Source organism: Sebastes fasciatus, chromosome 19, assembly GCF_043250625.1.
Source record: "Sebastes fasciatus isolate fSebFas1 chromosome 19, fSebFas1.pri, whole genome shotgun sequence".
Classification (NCBI taxonomy): Eukaryota; Metazoa; Chordata; class Actinopteri; order Perciformes; family Sebastidae; genus Sebastes; species Sebastes fasciatus.
The window spans coordinates 10,612,193-10,632,954 of NC_133813.1; the positions used below are offsets into that span (position 1 = coordinate 10,612,193).

The window sequence follows — 20,762 nt, forward strand, 5'->3', positions numbered from 1 at the left end:
AGGTCATCAGGCAGTTTGTTCCAGAGAACGGCACCTTAGTGACCAAATGCACCTCCGCCTGATTTAGTTTTAGTTCTTGGTACATTTAGGGGACACATGTGTGATGATAGGAAGTATCTGATTGGGCAATAGCCAGTGAGCAGGTCAGGAATATATTTAAGAAACCAGAAGCAGTCAGTTAGTACTCTATATATATCAAAGAAGTTTTTACATCCCATTTAGGATCCATTCAGCTGAAGAAACGGGTTGCCATCATTATGTTACATCAGCAGTTGGCGTAATTTATCTATAGAAAAACAACCATTTGTACAACTACTGGCAACACTTCATCCAGTTTGTGTCAGATTTAAAAGACACAGGTGATGATCTGATTTGCCTCGAGCAGCTTAATGTTCCTAACAGGTTTTGTGTTTGAGGAAGGTGGTGAGTCTTCGTTAGAGCCGACACTTGTTTGTTGAAGTTAATCCAACAGGCTGGCTGGGTGTGGCAACGGTTGACTAAGTAATCAATCCCTTTTCCACAGCCTCTTATTAATCCCTGTATCCCATTCGACTCAATGCACTGTAAAGGCCAAGCAGCTACACTACATGTATGCGAGGGTGTGTGGCCAAAGTTCATTATGGTCTATTTGACAGTGTGCAATTGTGATTTTTTTTTAACTGAGATTATAGAGTTGATTTCGCCTCCTCAAGTAATAACAAGGAAGGTGCTGAGCATCAAACAGAATGAAATATCTCACTTAATAACGGCTGCTAACATTTCCTTCGACTGCTGTCGATTCTCAGGAATGAATAGCTCTCTGGCCCTCGGATTTGCATGGTGTTCCAGGTGTGTTATTTGAATGCAGCATTACTCCATTACACACTATCTCGGGTCCCGTAAGAGATTTTCACCTGAGGCCACAGTGACATAGTTATTCTACATCCTGCTCCAACAGGAGAGTGACTGAGAAAAACACACAGAAAGAGATGAACAGGGAGTAAAAGCGTGTTTGCTCATCGTGTCATCTTAGACAAACAGTCTGCATGTATTTTGCCTTAAGGGTACAAATGATTTTATAACATATTTCACTTTGCATGTCTGTATTCTATAAGAATAAAAAGATTTTACAACTTTTCACCCTTTATTTCAACTGAAAGCATTTAGCAACTCACGCACAGACTCCAGCCAATATAATATACATTGCTCAAACATACTTTAAATAAATTATATGACAGTAAAAATAAGCCAAAGGCATATTTTGAACCTCCCATTCATCCACACATATTTGAAACATCACTTCCAATATATTAACAAATACATTTCATCAATTTCTTCATTATACAGATGACATTTTTTTCCTGAAGTTAAATCACCTTTAATCAGAATTTAATATCAGCTTATTCTTTTAATAGAAATTTAACGGACACATATTTACAACGGCTTCCTCCTCACTTCATGCCGTGCTGGCTCTCGTGGTGCCTGCGGAGATCCACCTTACGTTGGAAGCCCTTGGAACAAATGTCACATCCGAACGGTTTGAAGCCCGTGTGTTTCCTGCTGTGGGTGATCAGGTTGGAGCTTTGGCTGAACGCTTTGCCACACACTTGGCATTTGTGGGGCTTTTCACCTACAAAATAAAAGATAAAAATTCAAAAAAAGAATTTCCAAATAATATATGTAAAGTAGTTGTCTTTCCCACTGCTTCTGGAAAATCAGGTTTGTCATCCGCACCATTAATGGTGCTTGTATGTTTTCCCCCAATAAGCTTTGCATGGGTGAAGAATCATGCCATTGTTCAGATTTGTCAAACATTTATTTGCAGCGAAATGGCGGCAGCATAGAGCTCCTTTTACAGAGCTGTGCGCGAAGCAGGAAAACCAGATATGCAAATCCACAGGACATTTGTTTAAGTTTCTTTTTCTGATTTATCAGTAGTTATATTACTCCTGGAAATAATTTCCCGCATGCTGCACCTGGAAAGCAGGTGATTACAGCGAGAGGAGCCGCGGACAGTTTCATATACCGCCCTACTGTAAAATAATACTGTAGACCAGGAAGCTCCAACAAGTAGCTTGCGAGCAACCAGTAGCTCGCGCCCTGTTTCTGAGTGACTCGCTAAAGGTTCAAAGAATATGTACATACATTTGAAAACACAAAATCGCTTTGTAAACCTGTTTACATTTCTATCCAATCAAATTCACAGACATCCCAACCACTTTTGACACAAAATTCTTATTTGCCAATCAGCTGTTAATAAAACAAGTTACGCTGCAGTGACGCTGCAACAAGGCGATGTTAGCAGACTAGCAAGCACACACCAGATTTGACAATGTCCTCAGAGCCAATAAAGCCAATAAAAGGCCAAAAATACAGGATTTTCATGAGGAATGGGTAACTGAGTTATTTTTCTCGAAGCTGAATGATAAATGCGTGTGTCTCATTTGCGATGCAAGCGTATCAGTCGGTGAAAGATCTAACATCAATCGCCACTTCACCAGAGTCCATCGCACTTTTTCATGTTACTTTCCGGCTGGTAGCAGTCTACGAACAGAGCAGTTATCTGAAAACAACGGTCAACACCAGGCTCTGTTTACCAAAGTGACGAAGAAGACCAACACAGCAACAGAGGCTTCGTTTAGTGGTGCACATCCTAATGAAACACGAAAAAGCCCTTGGATTGAAGGACTGAAATAGATGGGATGACTGCGGTGGCTGGAACATTATTAAAGGACCATAAAAGTAGGCGATATACCTCTTGGTGCTATGAGTAGCTCTCACACACTTTCATTTTGCCAAATTAGCTCTCAGAGGTAAAAAAGGTTGGAGACTCTTGCTGTAGATTTACCGGTGTGAATGTAGGTGTGTTTCTTCATGTCAGACTTCTGGTGGAACCTCTTGCCGCAGTACTGGCAGGGGTAAGGCCTCGTGTCCGAGTGGATGAGCAGGTGCGTGGAGAGAGTGGAGGAGCGCTTGAATGTTTTGCCACACATCTTGCACTCGAAGCTTTTTTCCTGATAAAAGGCAAATGAATCAGAAAAATTAAACTTCAACTTCATTTTTGGCCTTGATTAACAAAATTTTGCTTTTTTTTCAGAACTAGGTTAGGTAACTGACAGTTTTAAAGCAACAGGGAAACTTTATTATCTATTTTTAAAGGAACAGTCCATCCATTTTTAAGTTTCTTTTTCTGATTTATCAGTAGTTATATCACTCCTGGAAACAATTCCCGCATGCTGCACCTGGAAAGCAGGTGATTACAGCGAGAGGAGCCATGGACAGTTTCATATTTGGCCGCCCTACTATAAAACAATACTGTAGACCGGGAAGCTCCAACAAGTAGCTTGCGAGCAACCAGTAGCTCGCTACCTGTTTCTGAGTGACTCGCTAAAGGTTCAAAGTTCATCGTGATTACTACTCAGACTGAAAACGGAAGTATCAATCAGAGAATCAAATAAAAAATCAAATTTAATTTTGTGACTATTTCACTAACTGCTGTGGGACCTTGTTGTCTATACTGACTACTGGAGGAGCCCATTACATTAAAGAGGCTTATAATGTGCAGCGTTTTGGAGTCACTGATGTACCTGAGAGTGGACGTTCATGTGTTGCTCCAGACTGACGGCGTGGCCGAAGGTTTTCCTGCAGATGCTGCAGCCAAAAGGTCTCGTTCCACTGTGCGACCTCCTGACGTGAACCTCCAGTCCGTGGGGCGTTGAGAACACCTGAAACAGAGTTAGTGAATTAATGGAGGTGGCTGACAAATTCAACTGAATTTCCAGTTGATAACAGATACTATTTTACATTTTCATTTAGCCTTGATGAAGAGGCTTGATGAGAAGCTTCACAACAAAAACATTTATTGAATTTACAGATACTTAGTTTCAACACAGTGTCACGGCACAAGATTTAATCTATTTAATTTGTGTACATAGACACGAATTTCCCTTTTTTTTTGTGACGCTCAGGATGACTTTCAGCAATGTATTTTTCGTGTGTTTTCCTACCAACGTCCAGCAACACGTGACGGGCGTGTCAATTTCCGCTCCAGTGTTTTCAAAATAAAACTACTTACTTACTAGTTAGGTTTAGGAAAAGATTGACTTGGTTACATTTAGGCAACAAAACTATTTAATTAAGTTTTGGAAAAGATAGACTTGGTTAGGTTTAGGCAACAAAACGACTTAGTTAGGTTTAGGAAAAGATAGACTTGGTTAGGTTTAGGCAACAAAACGGCTTAGTTAACTTTCGGAAAAGATCAAATTGGTTAGGTTTAGGCAACAAAACTACTTAATTAAGTTTCGGAAAAGATCGACTTGGTTACATTTAGGCAACAAAACTACTTAGTTAGGTTTAGGAAAAGATAGACTTGGTTAGGTTTAGACAACAAAACTACTTAGTTAGGTTTAGGAAAAGATAGACTTGGTTAGGTTTAGGCAACAAAACTACATAATTAAGTTTAGGGAAAAGATAGACTTGGTTAGGTTTAGGCAACAAAACTACTTAATTAGGTTTAGGAAAAGATTGCAGTTTGAGTTTAAATAACACAGAAATTACCGAAACTTTAGTATGGACGTTACGTGGCAAAAACGACTTTGTTAGCTTTAGGAAAAGATTGCGGTTTGGGCTAAAATAGTACCAGAAGTACCAGGCTGATAATTCAAGTTCTACAGTATGTGCAGAGGTGAGGCTAGTATGTGGTGTGTACCTTTTCACAGGTGATACAGTGGTAGGTGTTGGAGGTGGGGGAGTAGTGCGTGCTGCAGTCCAGAGGCTGCTGAGGCTGCTGAGGCTGTTGAGGCTGTTGAGGCTGTGGGCTACGGCTGATGTGCGTGTTATAAAGATTGCTGGCGTGCTGCAGCACTGTGGGGCTGAAACTCATCTGACGGATCTTGTAGGAAGGCACTGGCTCCCAGGTGTAGGCCGGCTTGTAGTAAGGAGGGAATCCGGCCATGTGAGGCTCTGAGGGTTCACAAATACAGATACACACACAAAAAAGTCACCTATCTGATTGAAAGTTAGAGGTATGGCAGGAAAAATTTGGAGATAAATGCACTGGCAGCTCACCATTTAGGTAGTATGGCTGTGTGGGAGCCACTTGGGGTCTGGCAGGCTCTGGTTGAGCAGGTAAAGGGCTTTCAAGCTCTACCTCCTCCTTCTCAAAGGAGCTGTCTTCTGCAGGGGAAGACTGGCCCTCCGACTGAGGCCTCATGTCTTCAGAGTCTGTGCTCTGGACCTCTGATGGGTCTTCTGCAAATCAATAACAAATAAAAGTGTGATTGATTCAATCAAAAGACTGTGTGATTATACAGAAAGTAAATATTCTGTAACAACAAAACTCTGCAGTTCCTCTCGGAGGACAATTCTGTTTAAATTATTATTATTTATTCTATTGAAATGTTGAATGATAATTATTTTTTTAATTATTATATTATATATTATTATATTATTATATAATTAATGAACTCATACTCCAGGTATGAGTTCATTAATAGCATGCAATTTTTTTCAAGCTGCTGTAAAATAACGAAATAAGGTACTAATTTAATTGTTCCCACACACATATTCAGATATTAACATATTTTATTCGAGTCTTACCTGTAAATATGGGGGCCTTCGGCTCGTCTTCGTATGATCGGTGAACATTATAGGACGTGCACCTTTTATTTTTCACCAGAAATGACCGAGGCATGTTGATCCTACAACACCAAAAAAAAAAACCTTTAGCGACACAATGAGTCTTATATTATAAATAAAGCATGCAAAAACAGTCATTATAAGCGTTTAAATATTTAATTTTGTATTATTTCAGTTACTTTTATATTTAATTAACATCTTTTCAGTCTTTAATTGCAGGTGGATTACTCTGTTATAATTTAATTTATTAAATAGGAATGATTATTTCTTTCTACTTGGTCAACAGGCCTTCAAAAATAAAGTTTAATTAGCCCACTTTAGATATTTTCAAGGTTTGAATGATTATATTTATTGTGAAAAAGTTTTACAAGTCGTCAAAAGTTTCTAGCTGAAGTTATTTTACAGGTACTCACCGTTAAGCGAGCAGGCTCCCGCAGTAATAAATAGATTAATAATAATAATAATAATAATAATGTCCCTGTTCTTTGGGTGTGAAGCGCAGAGGAGGAAAAACAACTTGTCGCCAAATCCTTTCCTAAAAAGTCAGAAAAGCAAAGCAGTGTAAAAAAAACATCACACTTGTTGCTCTCTCTTTTTCTCCCCTCCCTGATTTTCAATCAGATAATTTCGCAGGGGAATCTGACTGTGGTTTCAACCAATGAAAAGGCCGACCTGCTGTTGGGAATTTGCGTAAAAAAAAAAGAAAAAAGAAACACACGAGGCCTTTGCTGTCACTGGAACAGTTAGTACACAAACCACCCACTGCTCCAGGGGATAATAATAATCATAATTATAGGGTTGAATGCTAAAATTAAAGTTAATAAATATTCTATTAAATGGTTTGTTTGCATTCAACTGCTTATTTGTGCTGATATTAGAGTTAAATTTAAATTTAAATTAAAAAACAAACATATCAATTTAAATTACTTAAAAAAATAAAATAGAAAAAATCATAAAGACAAGTTTCCAATCAAAGAAAATCGAACCAAATATTTCCACCTCACAATGTTTGATTTACAGGATTTATACTCGAGGTAATGTGTGTATGACTGTGTTGTGTAAGATTTAAATGACCAAAAGATCATATATGAGACTGTGTAGCACCTCCAAAGATACACACACCAAACCAGTCTGGGAGAATAATAACACTGCTGTTGACTCTGTCTTTATTTATTAAAGCATTTGGTTATTCAGACATGGCAGATTTATTCACAGGAGGATTTAGAGTCACGCATGCACAGAATGACAAGATAGGGAGAAATAACAGAGTAAGGTAGCTTTTTTCCCAATGTTTTGGGGGGGAAAGGTTTTCAGAAAGAAGTTGTCAAACCATGTTAAAGAACATCAAGTCGAAGAGTCAAGAAACATTTGAGGACGAGGAGGATTTATATGAGGGAAGAAGTGCAAGTGCGTCATCTTGTGGACAATATGTGTAACTTAAATCTTGACACTTGCATTGGAACTTGAGATTTTTCATGGACGTTGATAACAGATTGAAATATGATATATTTATAATATTTAATTTCTAATAATTGTATTTATTCATCCATAAAATATCTCTGAATCAGTTCTGTGACTATGTCTCAACACTATTTAACTGAACTTATTCATTAAGCCTTTTAGAATTATGTTATGTAGGCCTAATTTGTGCTTTCTTTATGTTACCCGGTATATAGGCCTACTCTTATCTGTATATAAGCCTATTGAAAATCATAAAAATATATATATATATATAAAATAAAATGTGCTTACTTGTCAGATGGGCAAGTTCACAATAAAGCTTCATATGGAGCCTTGGTCAGATATATTTTTCAATGTCATTTAAAAAGGACTTTTATTTGACAATATCCACTGGATGTCAGAATACAATAATTAATAATACGTTATATAATATAATATAATATAATATATTAAAAGCAATATAATATAATATAATATCACATAATATTTTAAAAGCAATAATATTCTAAAAGCAGCTGTAACAAGAAGTAAGTACCTGGATTGTTAGTTTATTATATTAGCTTAATAGATAGATAGATAGATAGATAGATAGATAGACAGACAGACAGACAGATAGATAGATAGACAGATAGACAGATAGATAGATAGATAGATAGATAGATAGATAGATAGATAGATAGATAGAAAGATAGATGTACTTTATTGATTCCAAATTGGGAAATGATTGTGTTACAGCAGCAGGTTATCCAGGCAATGCACAGGAACAGTAAATAAAATGTACATGTCAACACCAGAGAAATATATCCATAGAATACAAAATATAAAGGATGGTCTGCAGGACAGATAATAATGCACACGGTGCACTTTCATAGACTAAGCTATTGGAGTTACCCTGCACTATATTAATTTTTAACAGTCTCTTCTGCACTATATTCACCTTTTTAATAATCCTGTATCACAGCTGTTACCCTGCACTATATTCAGCTTTAACAGTTTTCTTCATCTCCTTGTATTTTTTATATCTGGTATATTTTTTTGTACTTTGCACTACTACATTTTTTACTGCCTTTTTACTAACATGTTTTGCATTATGGAACTGTGATGCTGGAAACTTGAATTTCCCTGGGGATCAATAAAGTTACTATCTATCTATCTATCTATCTATCTATCTATCTATCTATCTATCTATCTATCTGTCTATCTATCTATCTATCTATCTATCTATCTATCTATCTATCTATCTATCTATCTATCTATCTATCTATCTATCTATCTATCTATCTATTAAGGTAATATCATAAACTAACAATCCAGGTACTTACTTCTTGTTACAGCTGCTTTTAGAATATTATTGCTTTTAAAATATAATTTTATAGTATCTTGCTTTTAATATTTTATATTATATTATATTATATTATATAACTTATTATTCATTATTGTGTTCTGACCTCCAGTGGATATCGTCAAATAAAAGTCCTTTTTAAATGACATTGAAAATTATATCTGACCAAGGCTTCACATGAAGCTTTATTGTGAACTTGCCCATCTGATGAGTAAGCACATTTTGTATTTTTTTTTTAATGATTTTCAATAGGCTTATATACAGATAAAAGTAGGCATATATACCGGGTAACATAAAGAAAGAACACATTAGGCCTACATAACAAATTAAAAATGTTGCCATCCTAACATTTCATTTTATTTTATTATTTGTATAGCTTTTCTGGCGTTAATGAGCTTCCATACTGATCCCCCACTCTACCTGTGAAAAAAAATTGCGCGTGCGCTCTTTACATGTGGGTCACGCGAAACCGCATTACACACATTTCATCCTTCCACCAATGAGGAGATGGGAAAAACAATCTTAGCCTTGCAACAGAGCCGAATCACTTTTCTCAGGGGACACAGATAAAAAAAATACTACATCTGAGTCATTAAATGTAATTGCACACATTTATTTTTTTTACACTTATGTGAATAAGTTGTTAAAAGTTGGCGTTGTGACTATTGTGGCTCTAACTTGCGGGGGATTATTTTGTGCATGCAGCCTTGACGGCGGAAGGACACAGCGGTGGGATGGGCTGTGAGGTGTTCAAGATGGCGGCGCCCTGTGGAGCGCAGCTACTCTAACAGGTAAACAGCTCCGATTATTTACGTGTTTTCTGTGTTTTATCACACTCTTATGAACTATTATGACTTGTTGTATTGTTAACTAAGTGTTCGACTTGCTTTACCTCCAATTTAACCCGGCTGACAGGCGTTATTAATCCAGCTAGGTGGCTATAGCTAGCGGTAGCTCTTCATCGGTTTGGACTGACTTGTTTTTGGAAATGATGGATTTTAGTAGACGTTGAGATGTTTTTAACATTTATTCGTGGTTATATATGCGTTTTCTGTGTAATTTGAAAGAGGTTATCGCTTTGCAAGATTAAATATGCCTTTATAATGGGATAAAGTAAACCCAACCCTGCCCCATTGTTCTCTCTGCGAGTTGTTTACGACAAGAGAGCAGCAGCAGCCAGTGGTCAGTCAGTCCAACATACAGCAGCAAAGCTCTGCTGCTTTCAAGCCTCACCGACCTCAGACAACCTCTGGCTCTCATTATATGCATGTCAGTATAACACATTTGTGTTTTTTTCATTCGCTTATTTTGCTTGCATCATAATCACATCAAAATGTGACAGAGGAGGTCAAACTAGGGGGAACTAGTGAACCATTTCGTCTCCATGGTGACAGGAGAGCCTGATGATGAATGAATGAAAACACACGTGCTAACAGGTTATTAATGAGTGACATGAGCAGGTGTAATTCAATGCCGAAAGATAAAGCAAAGGAAGCTGCAAGAGATATGTTTTACTGTCATGACGTCTCAGCCCCTTTTTTATAGCATCAAATAATTATTTGGGGTTTTATATGTAAGGTATTTATATTTATATGAGGTCAATATATTGTGCTGTTAGTTGCTGTTGGGTTGACTTAGCGGGATGTTTGATTTGTTGATTAATGTGTCTGGATAATTCCATAAGGGATTGGTCAGGCACAAGAACAAGACTATTCATTCATTCATATCTTATAGCTGCACGACTGATGGGAAAACTACAGCATAGGGCTGGTCAATATGCAAAACAATTTATATCACAGTCTCCTCTAATATTTATCAAACTATCACTATAAAATCAGTTGATATCTATCTCATTAGGCTGACATGACAAAAGGAAGTCAAACTGGAAGAATTAAAAAAAATCCCACAAACACTATAAAAACAAATTAGTAACAGTGGATGGGTGGTATTGTCACAATTTCTCACTGCTAAAGAACAAAAACGAGCAGTATGAAGACATTTTAAGGCTCTGGGAGCTTGTGGTTAACTGCATTAATCAGAAACCAGTCTATATTCCCTGGAAATCCCACAGACCCTCACTCTGGAGCTGCTTTACCAACCTCAGGACCCTCAATTCAGATCAGGAGATGTCCATCCTATTTTAGAGTACGTCTCATTTTGGCAAAGTTCTTGTAAGGCTGCTTCTGGGTTTAGACTTTAAATACTGAAATTAAATAAGGGTTTTGTAGAAAAACATGTTATATATTCAACAAACATTTCAATTCTACAAACAATTAGGTCATTTTAGACTTATCGACCCACTATTCCTACAATAAGTAGAGTTCCAGACACGAGAACAAAACTATTCATTCATTCATTCATATCTTATAGCTGCACGACTGATGGGAAAACTACAGCATAGGGCTGGTCAATATGCAAAATAATTTATATCACAGTCTCCTCTAATATTTATCAAACTATCACTATAAAATCAGTTGATATCTATCTCATTAGGCTGACATTACAAAGGGAAGTCAAACTGGAAGAATTAAAAAAAATCCCACAAACACTATAAAAACAAATTAGTAACAGTGGATGGGTGGTATTGTCACAATTTCCCACTGCTAAAGAACAAAAACAAGCAGTATGAAGACATTTTAAGGCTCTGGGAGCTTGTGGTTAACTGCATTAATCAGAAACCAGTCTATATTCCCTGGAAATCCCACAGACCCTCACTCTGGAGCTGCTTTACCAACCTCAGGACCCTCAATTCAGATCAGGAGATATCCATCCTATTTTAGAGTACGTCTCATTTTGGCAAAGTTCTTGTAAGGCTGCTTCTGGGTTTAGACTTTAAATACTGAAATTAAATAAGGGTTTTGTAGAAAAACATGTTATATATTCAACAAACATTTCAATTCTACAAACAATTAGGTCATTTTAGACTTATCGACCCACTATTCCTACAATAAGTAGAGTTCCAGACACGAGAACAAAACTATTCATTCATTCATTCATATCTTATAGCTGCACGACTGATGGGAAAACTACAGCATATGCAATATGCAAAATAATTTATATCACAGTCTCCTCTAATATTTATCAAACTATCACTATAAAATCAGTTGATAGCTATCTCATTAGGCTGACATGACAAAGGGAAGTCAAACTGGAAGAATTGAACAGAAGAATTGAAACCAAAAAATCCCACAAACACTATAAAAACAATGCATCATGACAGTAAAAATATCTCTTGCAGTTTTCTGCATCATACTTCTTTGCTTTATCTTTCGGCTGCAATTACACTGAATTACACCTGCTTCCCTCCTATTATCATGTCACTGTCAGAAGGTCAAGAGTTCAATGTCTGACCAGAAACCAAAAAACAATGACTCTGAAATGATTTAGTATTTACATATATTTTATTTATTCAGCTATATTTATACAGATAGTATTACAATTATGGAAATACTAAAACATTTATATATGTATACTTTGGGGGACTAAAAGTAGTAACATTTAACTCTACTGATTGTAGGAATAGTGGGTCGATAAGTCTAAAATGACCTAAGTGTTTGTACTTCTTTTCAATACCTCTGTTTGATGAATATATACCATGTTTTTCTACAAAACCCTTATTTAATTTCAGTATTTAAAGTCTAAACCCGGAAGCAGCCTTACAAGAACTTTGTTAAAATGAGACATAGTCTAAAATAAGATGGATATCTCCTGATCTAAATTGAGGGTCCTGAGGTTGGTAAAGCAGCTCCAGTGGGTTGGGATGAGTGAGGGTCTGTGGGATTTTCAGGGAATATAGACTGTTTTCTGATTAATGCAGTTAACCACAAGCTCCCAGAGCCTTAAAATGTCTTCATACTGCTTGTTTTTGTTCTTTAGCAGTGAGAAATTGTGATGATACCCACCCGCCCACTGTTACTCGTTTGTTTTTATAGTGTTTGTGGGATTTTTGTTTTTAATTATTCTGTTCAATTCTTCCAGTTTGACTTCCCTTTGTCATGTCAGCCTAATAAGATAAATATCAACAGATTTTATAGTGATAGTTTGATAAATATTAGCAGAGACTCTGATATAAATTGTTTTGCATATTGAACAGCCCTATGCTGTAGTTTTCCCATCAGTTGTGCAGCTATAAGACATGAATGAATGAATGAATAGTTTTGTCCTCGTGTCTGGCCATTTGACATGACCAATCCCTTATTGAATTATCCAGACACATTAATCAACAACAAATCAAACATCCCGCTAAGTAAACCCAACAGCAACTAACAGCACAATATATAGACCACATATAAATATGAATACATTACATATAATACCCCAAATAATTCATAATAAATAATTATTTGATGCTATAAGAAGGGGCTGAGACGTCATGACTGACAGCTGTGAGTCTCTCTCGCTGACAAACTGCGGCCGTGCTCGATTGGTTCGGGCGGTTGACCTCGATACCGCGGCTCTACCACCTGATCGCTACTGCGCAGACTCTGGCTCCAAATTATGTAAAAAATCTCAAGATGGCTCCCATATCCGGGATATTTTAGCTTCATTTTTGTACAGTGGAAGGAAGTGGAGACGTGTCATCCATCTTTATATACAGTCTATGCTCATAATCGTATTATTGCTGAAATGATTCGTCAATTAATCGATTAGTTGACCGACAGAAAAGTAATTGAGGTCAATCAAAACAATGTCTGGTTCCAGCTTCTCAGGTGTAAGGACTTACTACTACTCTATTTTCTGATATATTGTAGACTTATTGTAGAAAAAGTTTATTGATAAGTCAAAATAGTAATTAATATATCATTTTTAGTTGTTGCCCAAAGCCCTGTTTAGTCCAGTAAACCACTTCAATATTCCCATTCCCTCTCATCTCCTGCAGCAAGGAGATGAAAGGAAATCTGCGGTTTTCTAAATGAACAGGGCAGTCAGGTTGATGAAAATCATTCCTTCAAATGGACTGAGCAGCATGTTTGTGTCTTTTTATGAAACTGCTTTAAAATATAGTCACCCAGGAGAGAAGGAGGCTGTTGGTAACAGTTTGCTCACACAGCCAAATGTAATTTCCAGCGTGTACATGGAAGTGCTCGGGCCGCATAAAGGTTCTTTGTGTCCTCCTGAGCTGCCTGAGATCACACTGAGCGTGGTTCGCGTTTGTGCCACCAGACTGTCCCTGCAAAACGCTCGCTCCTATACCTCGGCTCCCAACCCCATGACTGAGCAGTTAATTGATAACAGGGAGACAATTGCGCTGTGACCTCTTCTGTGAATCAACAAACAGGGAGCGTATTTGAGCGTTCATCATCTCGTTTTGATTTATTATGAACGAGAGAGGCTCAAGGACATTAATGTTGTCAAGTTTCTTTACAGAGGGCAGTGTTTTTATGTGACATATGACTTTATTGGGAATAAGATCAAATACACTGTTAACTGATTAATTTCTTCTTCCTCTCATTTTCCAAATTAGCTCCTGTTGTCTTGGTTTTGGTAGCACGTGACTGTGTTGAGAGTAGGGCTGTAACTAACGATTATTTTCATTGTTGATTAACTTTCTGAGACCGGCGGGATCACGGGCGATCCCAACCAACTTTACGGTCTTTCAGAGGCTGTAGCAGGTTGAGCATTAGAGCTAAAGTGAAGGTATTGATATCATGTGAAACTAGAAAACTTAAGGAATCCATGCTAGCTTGTCACGGAGGAGGCTAAATAATGCTACAAATTCAGGCTAAATTTTGGCGAGGAAAACTGGCATTGTGATTTTCAAAGGGGTCCCTTGACCTCTGACCTCAAGATGTGTGAATGAAAATGGGTTCTATGGGTACCCACGAGTCTTCCCTTTACAGACTAGGTCTCTAGTTTGTGGTTATAAAGTTTCATGAGGCTCTGATTATCCTAGAGGTCACCACAGGTTATTTTATACAGTGAGGTCAAGTTTAGAAAAAATGGTCTCACTACAATGAAATGGCTACTATGGCGACTAACATCATCACACATGAATACATTACATACGTTGGGCTCATTGGATCCACGAGACTTGTGGGTACCCATAGAACCCATTTTCATTCACATATCTTGAGGTCAGAGGTCAAGGGACCCCTTTGAAAATGGCGTTGCCAGTTTTTCCTCGCCAAAATTTAGCCTAACTTTGTAGCATTATTTAGCCTCCTTCCCGACAAGCAAGCATGCCACGGTTGGTGCCAATGGATTCATTAGGTTTTTCTAGTTTCATCTGATATCTCTACCACCACTCTAGCTCTAAACCTGCTGCAGCCTCTGAAAGACAGTGAAGTCAGTCGGGATTTCCCACGATCCTGCGGGTCTCAGAGGGTTAATAGTTTCGATTAAAGCGATTAATCGATTTTGTTGCAGCTCTAGCTGAGAGATTCAATATTCAGCGCAAATGGAATAGGTGGTAGGAATAATCCTCTAGCATGTTGAATGTTTTGGCCTAAGTGTTGAAAGGAGATCTTAAGAGCTGATGAGATGTCTGCTGCTGATTCATTATTTCTGTTGAGGAATAAGCTTCTGGGTGCAGACACCCGGACCATAATGACCTGCCTATCAGGCTTATTTATGCCTGTTTTTCAGATGGATTTGCAAGGCTCTGCTGGCGTCCTTTACTTTGAATGCCTGACTCAGCGTCGAGCCCTAAATGTATCACAGACAACATAAATAGACTACTAATGGTAAACACATTAGGCAAGGTGGTGTTTTTAAAGTAAATTTCTGTTGGGATATAATGAATAGTAACATGGTCACATAAGATGCAGGTCATATTATATTTGGATCCATCACACTCTCTTAATTATATCTTGGGAGTTTTCCGCCTTATCTGTTTGCTTAATGCATTCTCTGAAGTTTTTCTTGATTTGTTCTACATTTGTATAAGTGTGGAAGTTTAGGCCTATTTTTGTTTGTGAGGCTGTGAATATGTTTAACTCATGTGAACTAGCTAGTTAAGTGTGTTGTGATTCACATGTTATGTGGTGATGTAGAACAGTGAACAGTGTACTTTTACCTAAGAAAAGCTGAGCCCTCCCCCGCATATTTTCTGATGTCATGATGACTTTAACTCGTCAATGTGTGCCTCCCTTTGTGTGCGGCAAGTGGGAGAGTAGAGAGAGTCTTTTGACCGCAGTGAAAATGTTGTTTTTGAAAGGCTAAATGCCAACAAATATGGATTGAAGCAGTTAGATAAAAACATGTTGTGAGTTATTGGAAATGTTTGATTTAAGAATTGTGCTTACTACCGTTTGTACTCTTAGTTGGAACTATTTGTGTTCTAACATTTTTCAACCTAAATACTCCAGACCTGTTTGATAGTGATAAACAGAAACTGTTTTGCTCTGATATTCCAGGTGCTTTGTAATCAGATGTCGCTTTAGCTTGGCTGGTTTCATGGCGCATTTTAGTCTCAGCACAATTTTATAATTTGTAGCAAATTATTTCCAAAACCATTGTGTTGATGTGTGTTATTATTTATATTTTGTAATTACAACTATAAACTGCTGAAAAATGGGGACATATAGTCTGTGATATCACACTTAGTTGTCTAATGAGATGACCTCACAGAATTGAAATGAAGGGATGTCATCACAAGTCCATCATATCTCAAAAATGGGGTCCATCTTATCATTTAGAGACATTATTCTTTATGTTACATCACATTTCCATTCGATTTGTTTTTCCCATTTTTAAGATATGCCTGTAGCACAAACCCTGCTTCCCAGTGCCGAGTTGGTATTGTCATGTGACCGCTAATCCTAGATCACAGCTCTAACTAATTCTGGGAAATGTTCATGAATTGGTCTTGGTGCGATGTAGAGGTGCCTGGAGACTGTATTGGTGGGTGGCCCCAGGAGTCCTCCAGGCAGGCAGGGACGGACACCGCGAGAGAGACGCTACCTCCACCTCCAGCACTGCCACCGCCATGGCCAGGGAGCAGCCCAACGTGGGGGACCTCCTCCCTCTCCTTGAGACCTCCGACCTCCAGCAGCTAGAAGAGATCAGAGGCCTCATCAACGAGCAGCTCAGCACCGGTAGGGCAGCTTGGCTTGTTTAACGTCAACATGGTTTATGTTCTATGTGTGTTCAGCTTTCTGGGGAGCTTTGAGAAACTGCAACTTTACTTGTCAGTTCGGCCAGTGTGTCAGGATCACCCCAGATTGCTTTATTAATGTCCTCTTTACCATCTGTTTTAACAGACGTTCTTTGGTGGAATTTGCTGATTTTAGTATGCCTACTACCATTTCTTTAAAACTCATTGAAATGATCCTTTCTTTAAAGAGCGAGGGTCCATGCTGCTCAACGGGCTGGTGGACTACTTCTTGGAAACCAACTCTGCCCAGGCCATGCATATCCTCTCCTCAGTCAGAGAGCCACACGATAAGGTGAGAAACGCCCCTACAGAAGCTTAATGCCCGGTCGCACCAGGATTTAAAACGACAAAATGTAGTGGTGAAATCAATTCATTCCAGTTGAATCGCCAGGATTAGAAGATCTGCTCTACTTGTTTTTCTGTTTTCCTCTCTGTGTGTATTTTGATCATTGATTCAGGGTTTGAATTTCTTTAGTTTAAGAGAGAGACAGGCCCAGCAATCAAGTCTGGGCAGCTGATTTGTATACATCTGCTAACTCAGTCAATCATAATAACACACTTACTAGATCATTTATACAAAAGTCTGTATATAAAACTATTTAAAACTATATTTCTTTTGCTACTTAGTAGGCAACAGTCTGTTTGAACCCGGTATTTGAGCACAGTTGCAGATAAAGATCAAACTACACTAATATTATTAGTATTATACTATTTGTTGAATTAGATTTGAGTGGTGGCTGCGTAGGATTGTTTCCGTCTTGTGTGATCCAAACATTTCCAAGAACTCCAGGGCGTTGTTAAGTCCAAAAGTCAAACTTTATTGAAAAAAAGATACATGTAATGTAAATGTAAATTTCCAAAATTCAAAACATGTTTTTAATCTAACAAAATATTCTGCTTCAGTCCGTGTTTGTTGGCGTTTAGCCTTTCAAAAACAACATTTTCACAGGGGTCAAAAAAGTGTTTGCTCTCGCCGCTCACAAAGGGAGGCACTGACGAATTATTTTCAACAAAGAAAGTTGATTAATAAAAGACCAACTCGTTTAATAAACTGAATCACTGTATTCAAACTGAGGATTTTATTTGAGGGTTTGTAATTTGAAATGAAAACACTATTGATACTGTATATATATATATCACAGAGGACAGGTCACTCAAAATGTTGAATCTGTAAGAACGTAGGCATTAATTATTGTGTTGGAGATCTTGCCCGCAGCTCTTACAAATGCCATCAATTACTTCCATGTTGTTGTTGTTTTCTGTATTTGCATATTGCCATAGCAAACTAAGACGTGGATTTGTTCTGTAGGGCTTTGAGGTCATCATCATTATTTCTGCAGTCTTCTATGATTTTATTTGCATCTAATCAAAATGCTCACACCATCTTCGGTGAGAGAGGTCAGAGTAGAATCACAGTGGTGATTTGTAGCTGTTGTTTGATGTTTTGTGTAACTTCAAATGCTCTGCACGATACAGCATATCTATAAATAGATATGGAAAAAGCACAATTAAATAAAGTATCCTTAAGGAAAGTTTCCTTTCCTTATAAATTAATAATAAGAAAAACTCTAGCCATCTCATTGTGTTAAATACAGAGCTAACCCTGCTGTCCCTCCCTTCCTCCCTCACAGCACCTTCTGGACAAGATGAATGAGTGTATGACCAAACAGGCCTGCCGGCTGCCCACCCTCACCCTGCTCGGCCATGTAATCCGCAAGCAGCCGTCCTGGATCCACAAGATCGCTCGATACCCTCTGCTGCTCTCGCTGCTCAAATGCCTCAAGGTAACGACCCAGTAGGGACTCAGTGAACAAAGAAATCTCCTAGTCAAGGCACTTGGAGGTGTGTGAACTGATGAGGTTTAGAGATCTCATCCAGCTGCTTTTACAATCACATAGAATATGTGATATTTGGTCAGACTCTTTCTCAAAGACAATTTTTTTTTAAGGTTTTGGTACTACATCAAACAGTATATATTTGTTTGGATTAATTTAATATGCACTGATCCCTGAAGGTATGGAGGATGGAACCTGCCAAAATCAAAAATAAATGACACAATAAATTAATAAATGTCATTAATTATAGCAAAAATAATATTAGACATAAATTTAGCCATTAATTAATTGATAAAATGTGATATAAATTGATATTTCTATTTGAATTTGCTTCTTCATTTATTTATCTTCGTATTAATTCCCTTATTCATTTACTCTTCTGTTTAATTATCCCTTTTATTTATTTCTGTATTTATTTTCATTATGTATTTATTTATTTATTATTATTTTTTTTAATATTTATTTATTTTTGCATTATTTTTTAAACATTTTTAAAAAAAATTTAATATTTATTTTTAAATGAATATATTTATTTATTTATGCATGATTTTCCCTTTGCACTTCACCCCTTATTTATTTCCCGAAACTTATTTATTTCTGTATTCTTTTCTTTATACATTTCTTTTCAAATTACTTTTTGCATTTCTTCCTCATTATGCAAATGAGGGGGGCTGTCACGCAACACCTGTCATCATGGGGTTGTTAATTAATGGCTACATTTATTTTTTATATTATGTTTTGCTACATTTAATGACATTTATTTATTTATTTATTTATCGAGTCATCTATTTATTTATTCAGTTATTTTTTATTTTGGCAGGTTCCGTCCTCCATATGAAGGTGACTTTCAAGCCTCTTTTGTAAAACTATTGTAGCAGTAGTCCCCACAGACCAAAGATTTAATACTAGCAAGCACTGAAAGTGTTTTGTTGAACTGAAACCAATTCCTTACAGGTTTGATGGAGTATGTTCTTGATTAGCTTTGTCAGTAAAGGCTCCTCAAAGAAACACAAGACACATGTTTGTCTACTCAAATGTTGTACAACGTTGCTGCTCAAACATTTGTTGATTAAACTCTATTATATTAAGTTTGTAGCCGTGTGAGCGGCGGGGCTCTAGGGATGTGATGATGGTCGGTCTACTGCTCTGGTCCAGACTGAAATGTCTTGACAAATATTAGATGGATTGCCATGCTCTTTGGCACACGCATTCATTCAATTAGTTCCTCGTCTCCAGCTTCTCCTGTAAACTTGGCAGCGCAATAGTCATATCGAATATTGAATCCCAGTTGGTCTCCGTCCTTACAGATTTTGAGATTCTTGAAGCATTGTCTAAGCTGGTGTCAGCTTTGAAACCTAAACTAAATAAATGGTTCTTTATTTGAATCTTTTAATCTCTGACTTTGTCATAAACTTGAATACTTGTGTCTTAATTTCCTGGCAGACGGATACAGACGTAGTGGTGCTGATAACTGGAGTGCTGGTGCTGATCACTCTGCTACCCATGATCCCTCAAGCGGGGAAACAACACCTGTGGGAGTATTTCGACATCTTCGGCCGCCTAGCGTCTTGGAACCTGAAGAATCCCGGTAGGAGTTTGTTCCTGTCATGTCGGTGGAACATGTATATATGAATGAATGGGTCGGCCCCAGCTAGCCCTTGGGGTGGTAACTACTCCGAGACTTAACTTCTAGCGCAGCAAAGGATAATAATGTACAATATATCAATATCAGAAAATATCCCTTTTAATATTGTGAGAAGTATTGCCCAGCCCTGTAAAAAAAGGCAACATTTTTGGCAATTTGAATATTGTATTTACTGTTTTATTTAAATCTCATCTATCAACACCTCATAGGCTTCTGAAAAGATGTTTGCACTCGCAGCCATGTAGGCAGTTAACTGGAGCGTGAAATTCCAAATTTGGTGAAAGGGGAGGAAGTCTGGGGGGACAAAATAGGCCAAAAACAAACAACAAAAAACTGTAACGGGGTTTGCCGTTATCTTGCTGTTTATGTTGAATTTGTTAATCTGTTTCAAGTTTTTTTTTTCTTTTTTTCTTTGATATTTTTGACACGTTCAGGGCACGTGTCAGAGGTTTACCTAATCCACCTGCACGCCAGCGTCTACTCACTCTTCCACCGTCTCTACGGCATGTACCCTTGCAACTTTGTTTCCTACCTGCGTTCCCATTACAGCATGAAGGAGAACATGGAAACTTTTGAGGAAGTAGTGAAGGTGAGGATGTTGTCCCTGCTGATGTACTTTGTTGCTCTTCATTAGAGTTTTTGTAACCAAATGATTACTAATAAAGATTTTACGTTCAACCCTCCATTCAGCCGATGCTTGAACACGTTCGTATTCACCCGGAGCTGGTGACGGGAACCAAGGACCACGAGCTGGACCCCACCAGGTGA

At 37.7% G+C, this 20,762-nt stretch overlaps 2 protein-coding genes across 2 annotated transcripts in view; one reads left to right on the forward strand and one right to left on the reverse strand.

Annotated features, from left to right (window-relative positions):
• Nucleotides 1-250: 250 nt before the first annotated feature.
• On the reverse strand, nt 251-6,216 carry gfi1b (growth factor independent 1B transcription repressor). Its single transcript, XM_074618059.1, has 7 exons — nt 6,030-6,216; nt 5,578-5,678; nt 5,047-5,229; nt 4,688-4,941; nt 3,567-3,704; nt 2,828-2,993; nt 251-1,609 (listed from the first exon to the last, which is right to left on the reverse strand). The coding sequence occupies exons 2-7, from the start codon at nt 5,669-5,671 to the stop codon at nt 1,431-1,433; spliced, it is 1,014 nt and encodes a 337-aa protein (XP_074474160.1). The 5' UTR covers nt 5,672-5,678; nt 6,030-6,216; the 3' UTR covers nt 251-1,430.
• A 2,889-nt stretch (nt 6,217-9,105) lies between these two features.
• Nucleotides 9,106-20,762, forward strand: part of tsc1b (TSC complex subunit 1b) — a 30,047-nt gene continuing 18,390 nt past the window's right edge. Inside the window, exons 1-7 of the mRNA XM_074616772.1 lie at nt 9,106-9,210; nt 16,241-16,455; nt 16,703-16,806; nt 18,146-18,298; nt 19,793-19,937; nt 20,429-20,583; nt 20,685-20,758. Of these exons, the coding sequence (XP_074472873.1) occupies nt 16,347-16,455; nt 16,703-16,806; nt 18,146-18,298; nt 19,793-19,937; nt 20,429-20,583; nt 20,685-20,758 (740 nt within the window). The 5' untranslated portion in view covers nt 9,106-9,210; nt 16,241-16,346. The remainder of the gene's footprint in view (nt 9,211-16,240; nt 16,456-16,702; nt 16,807-18,145; nt 18,299-19,792; nt 19,938-20,428; nt 20,584-20,684; nt 20,759-20,762) is intronic.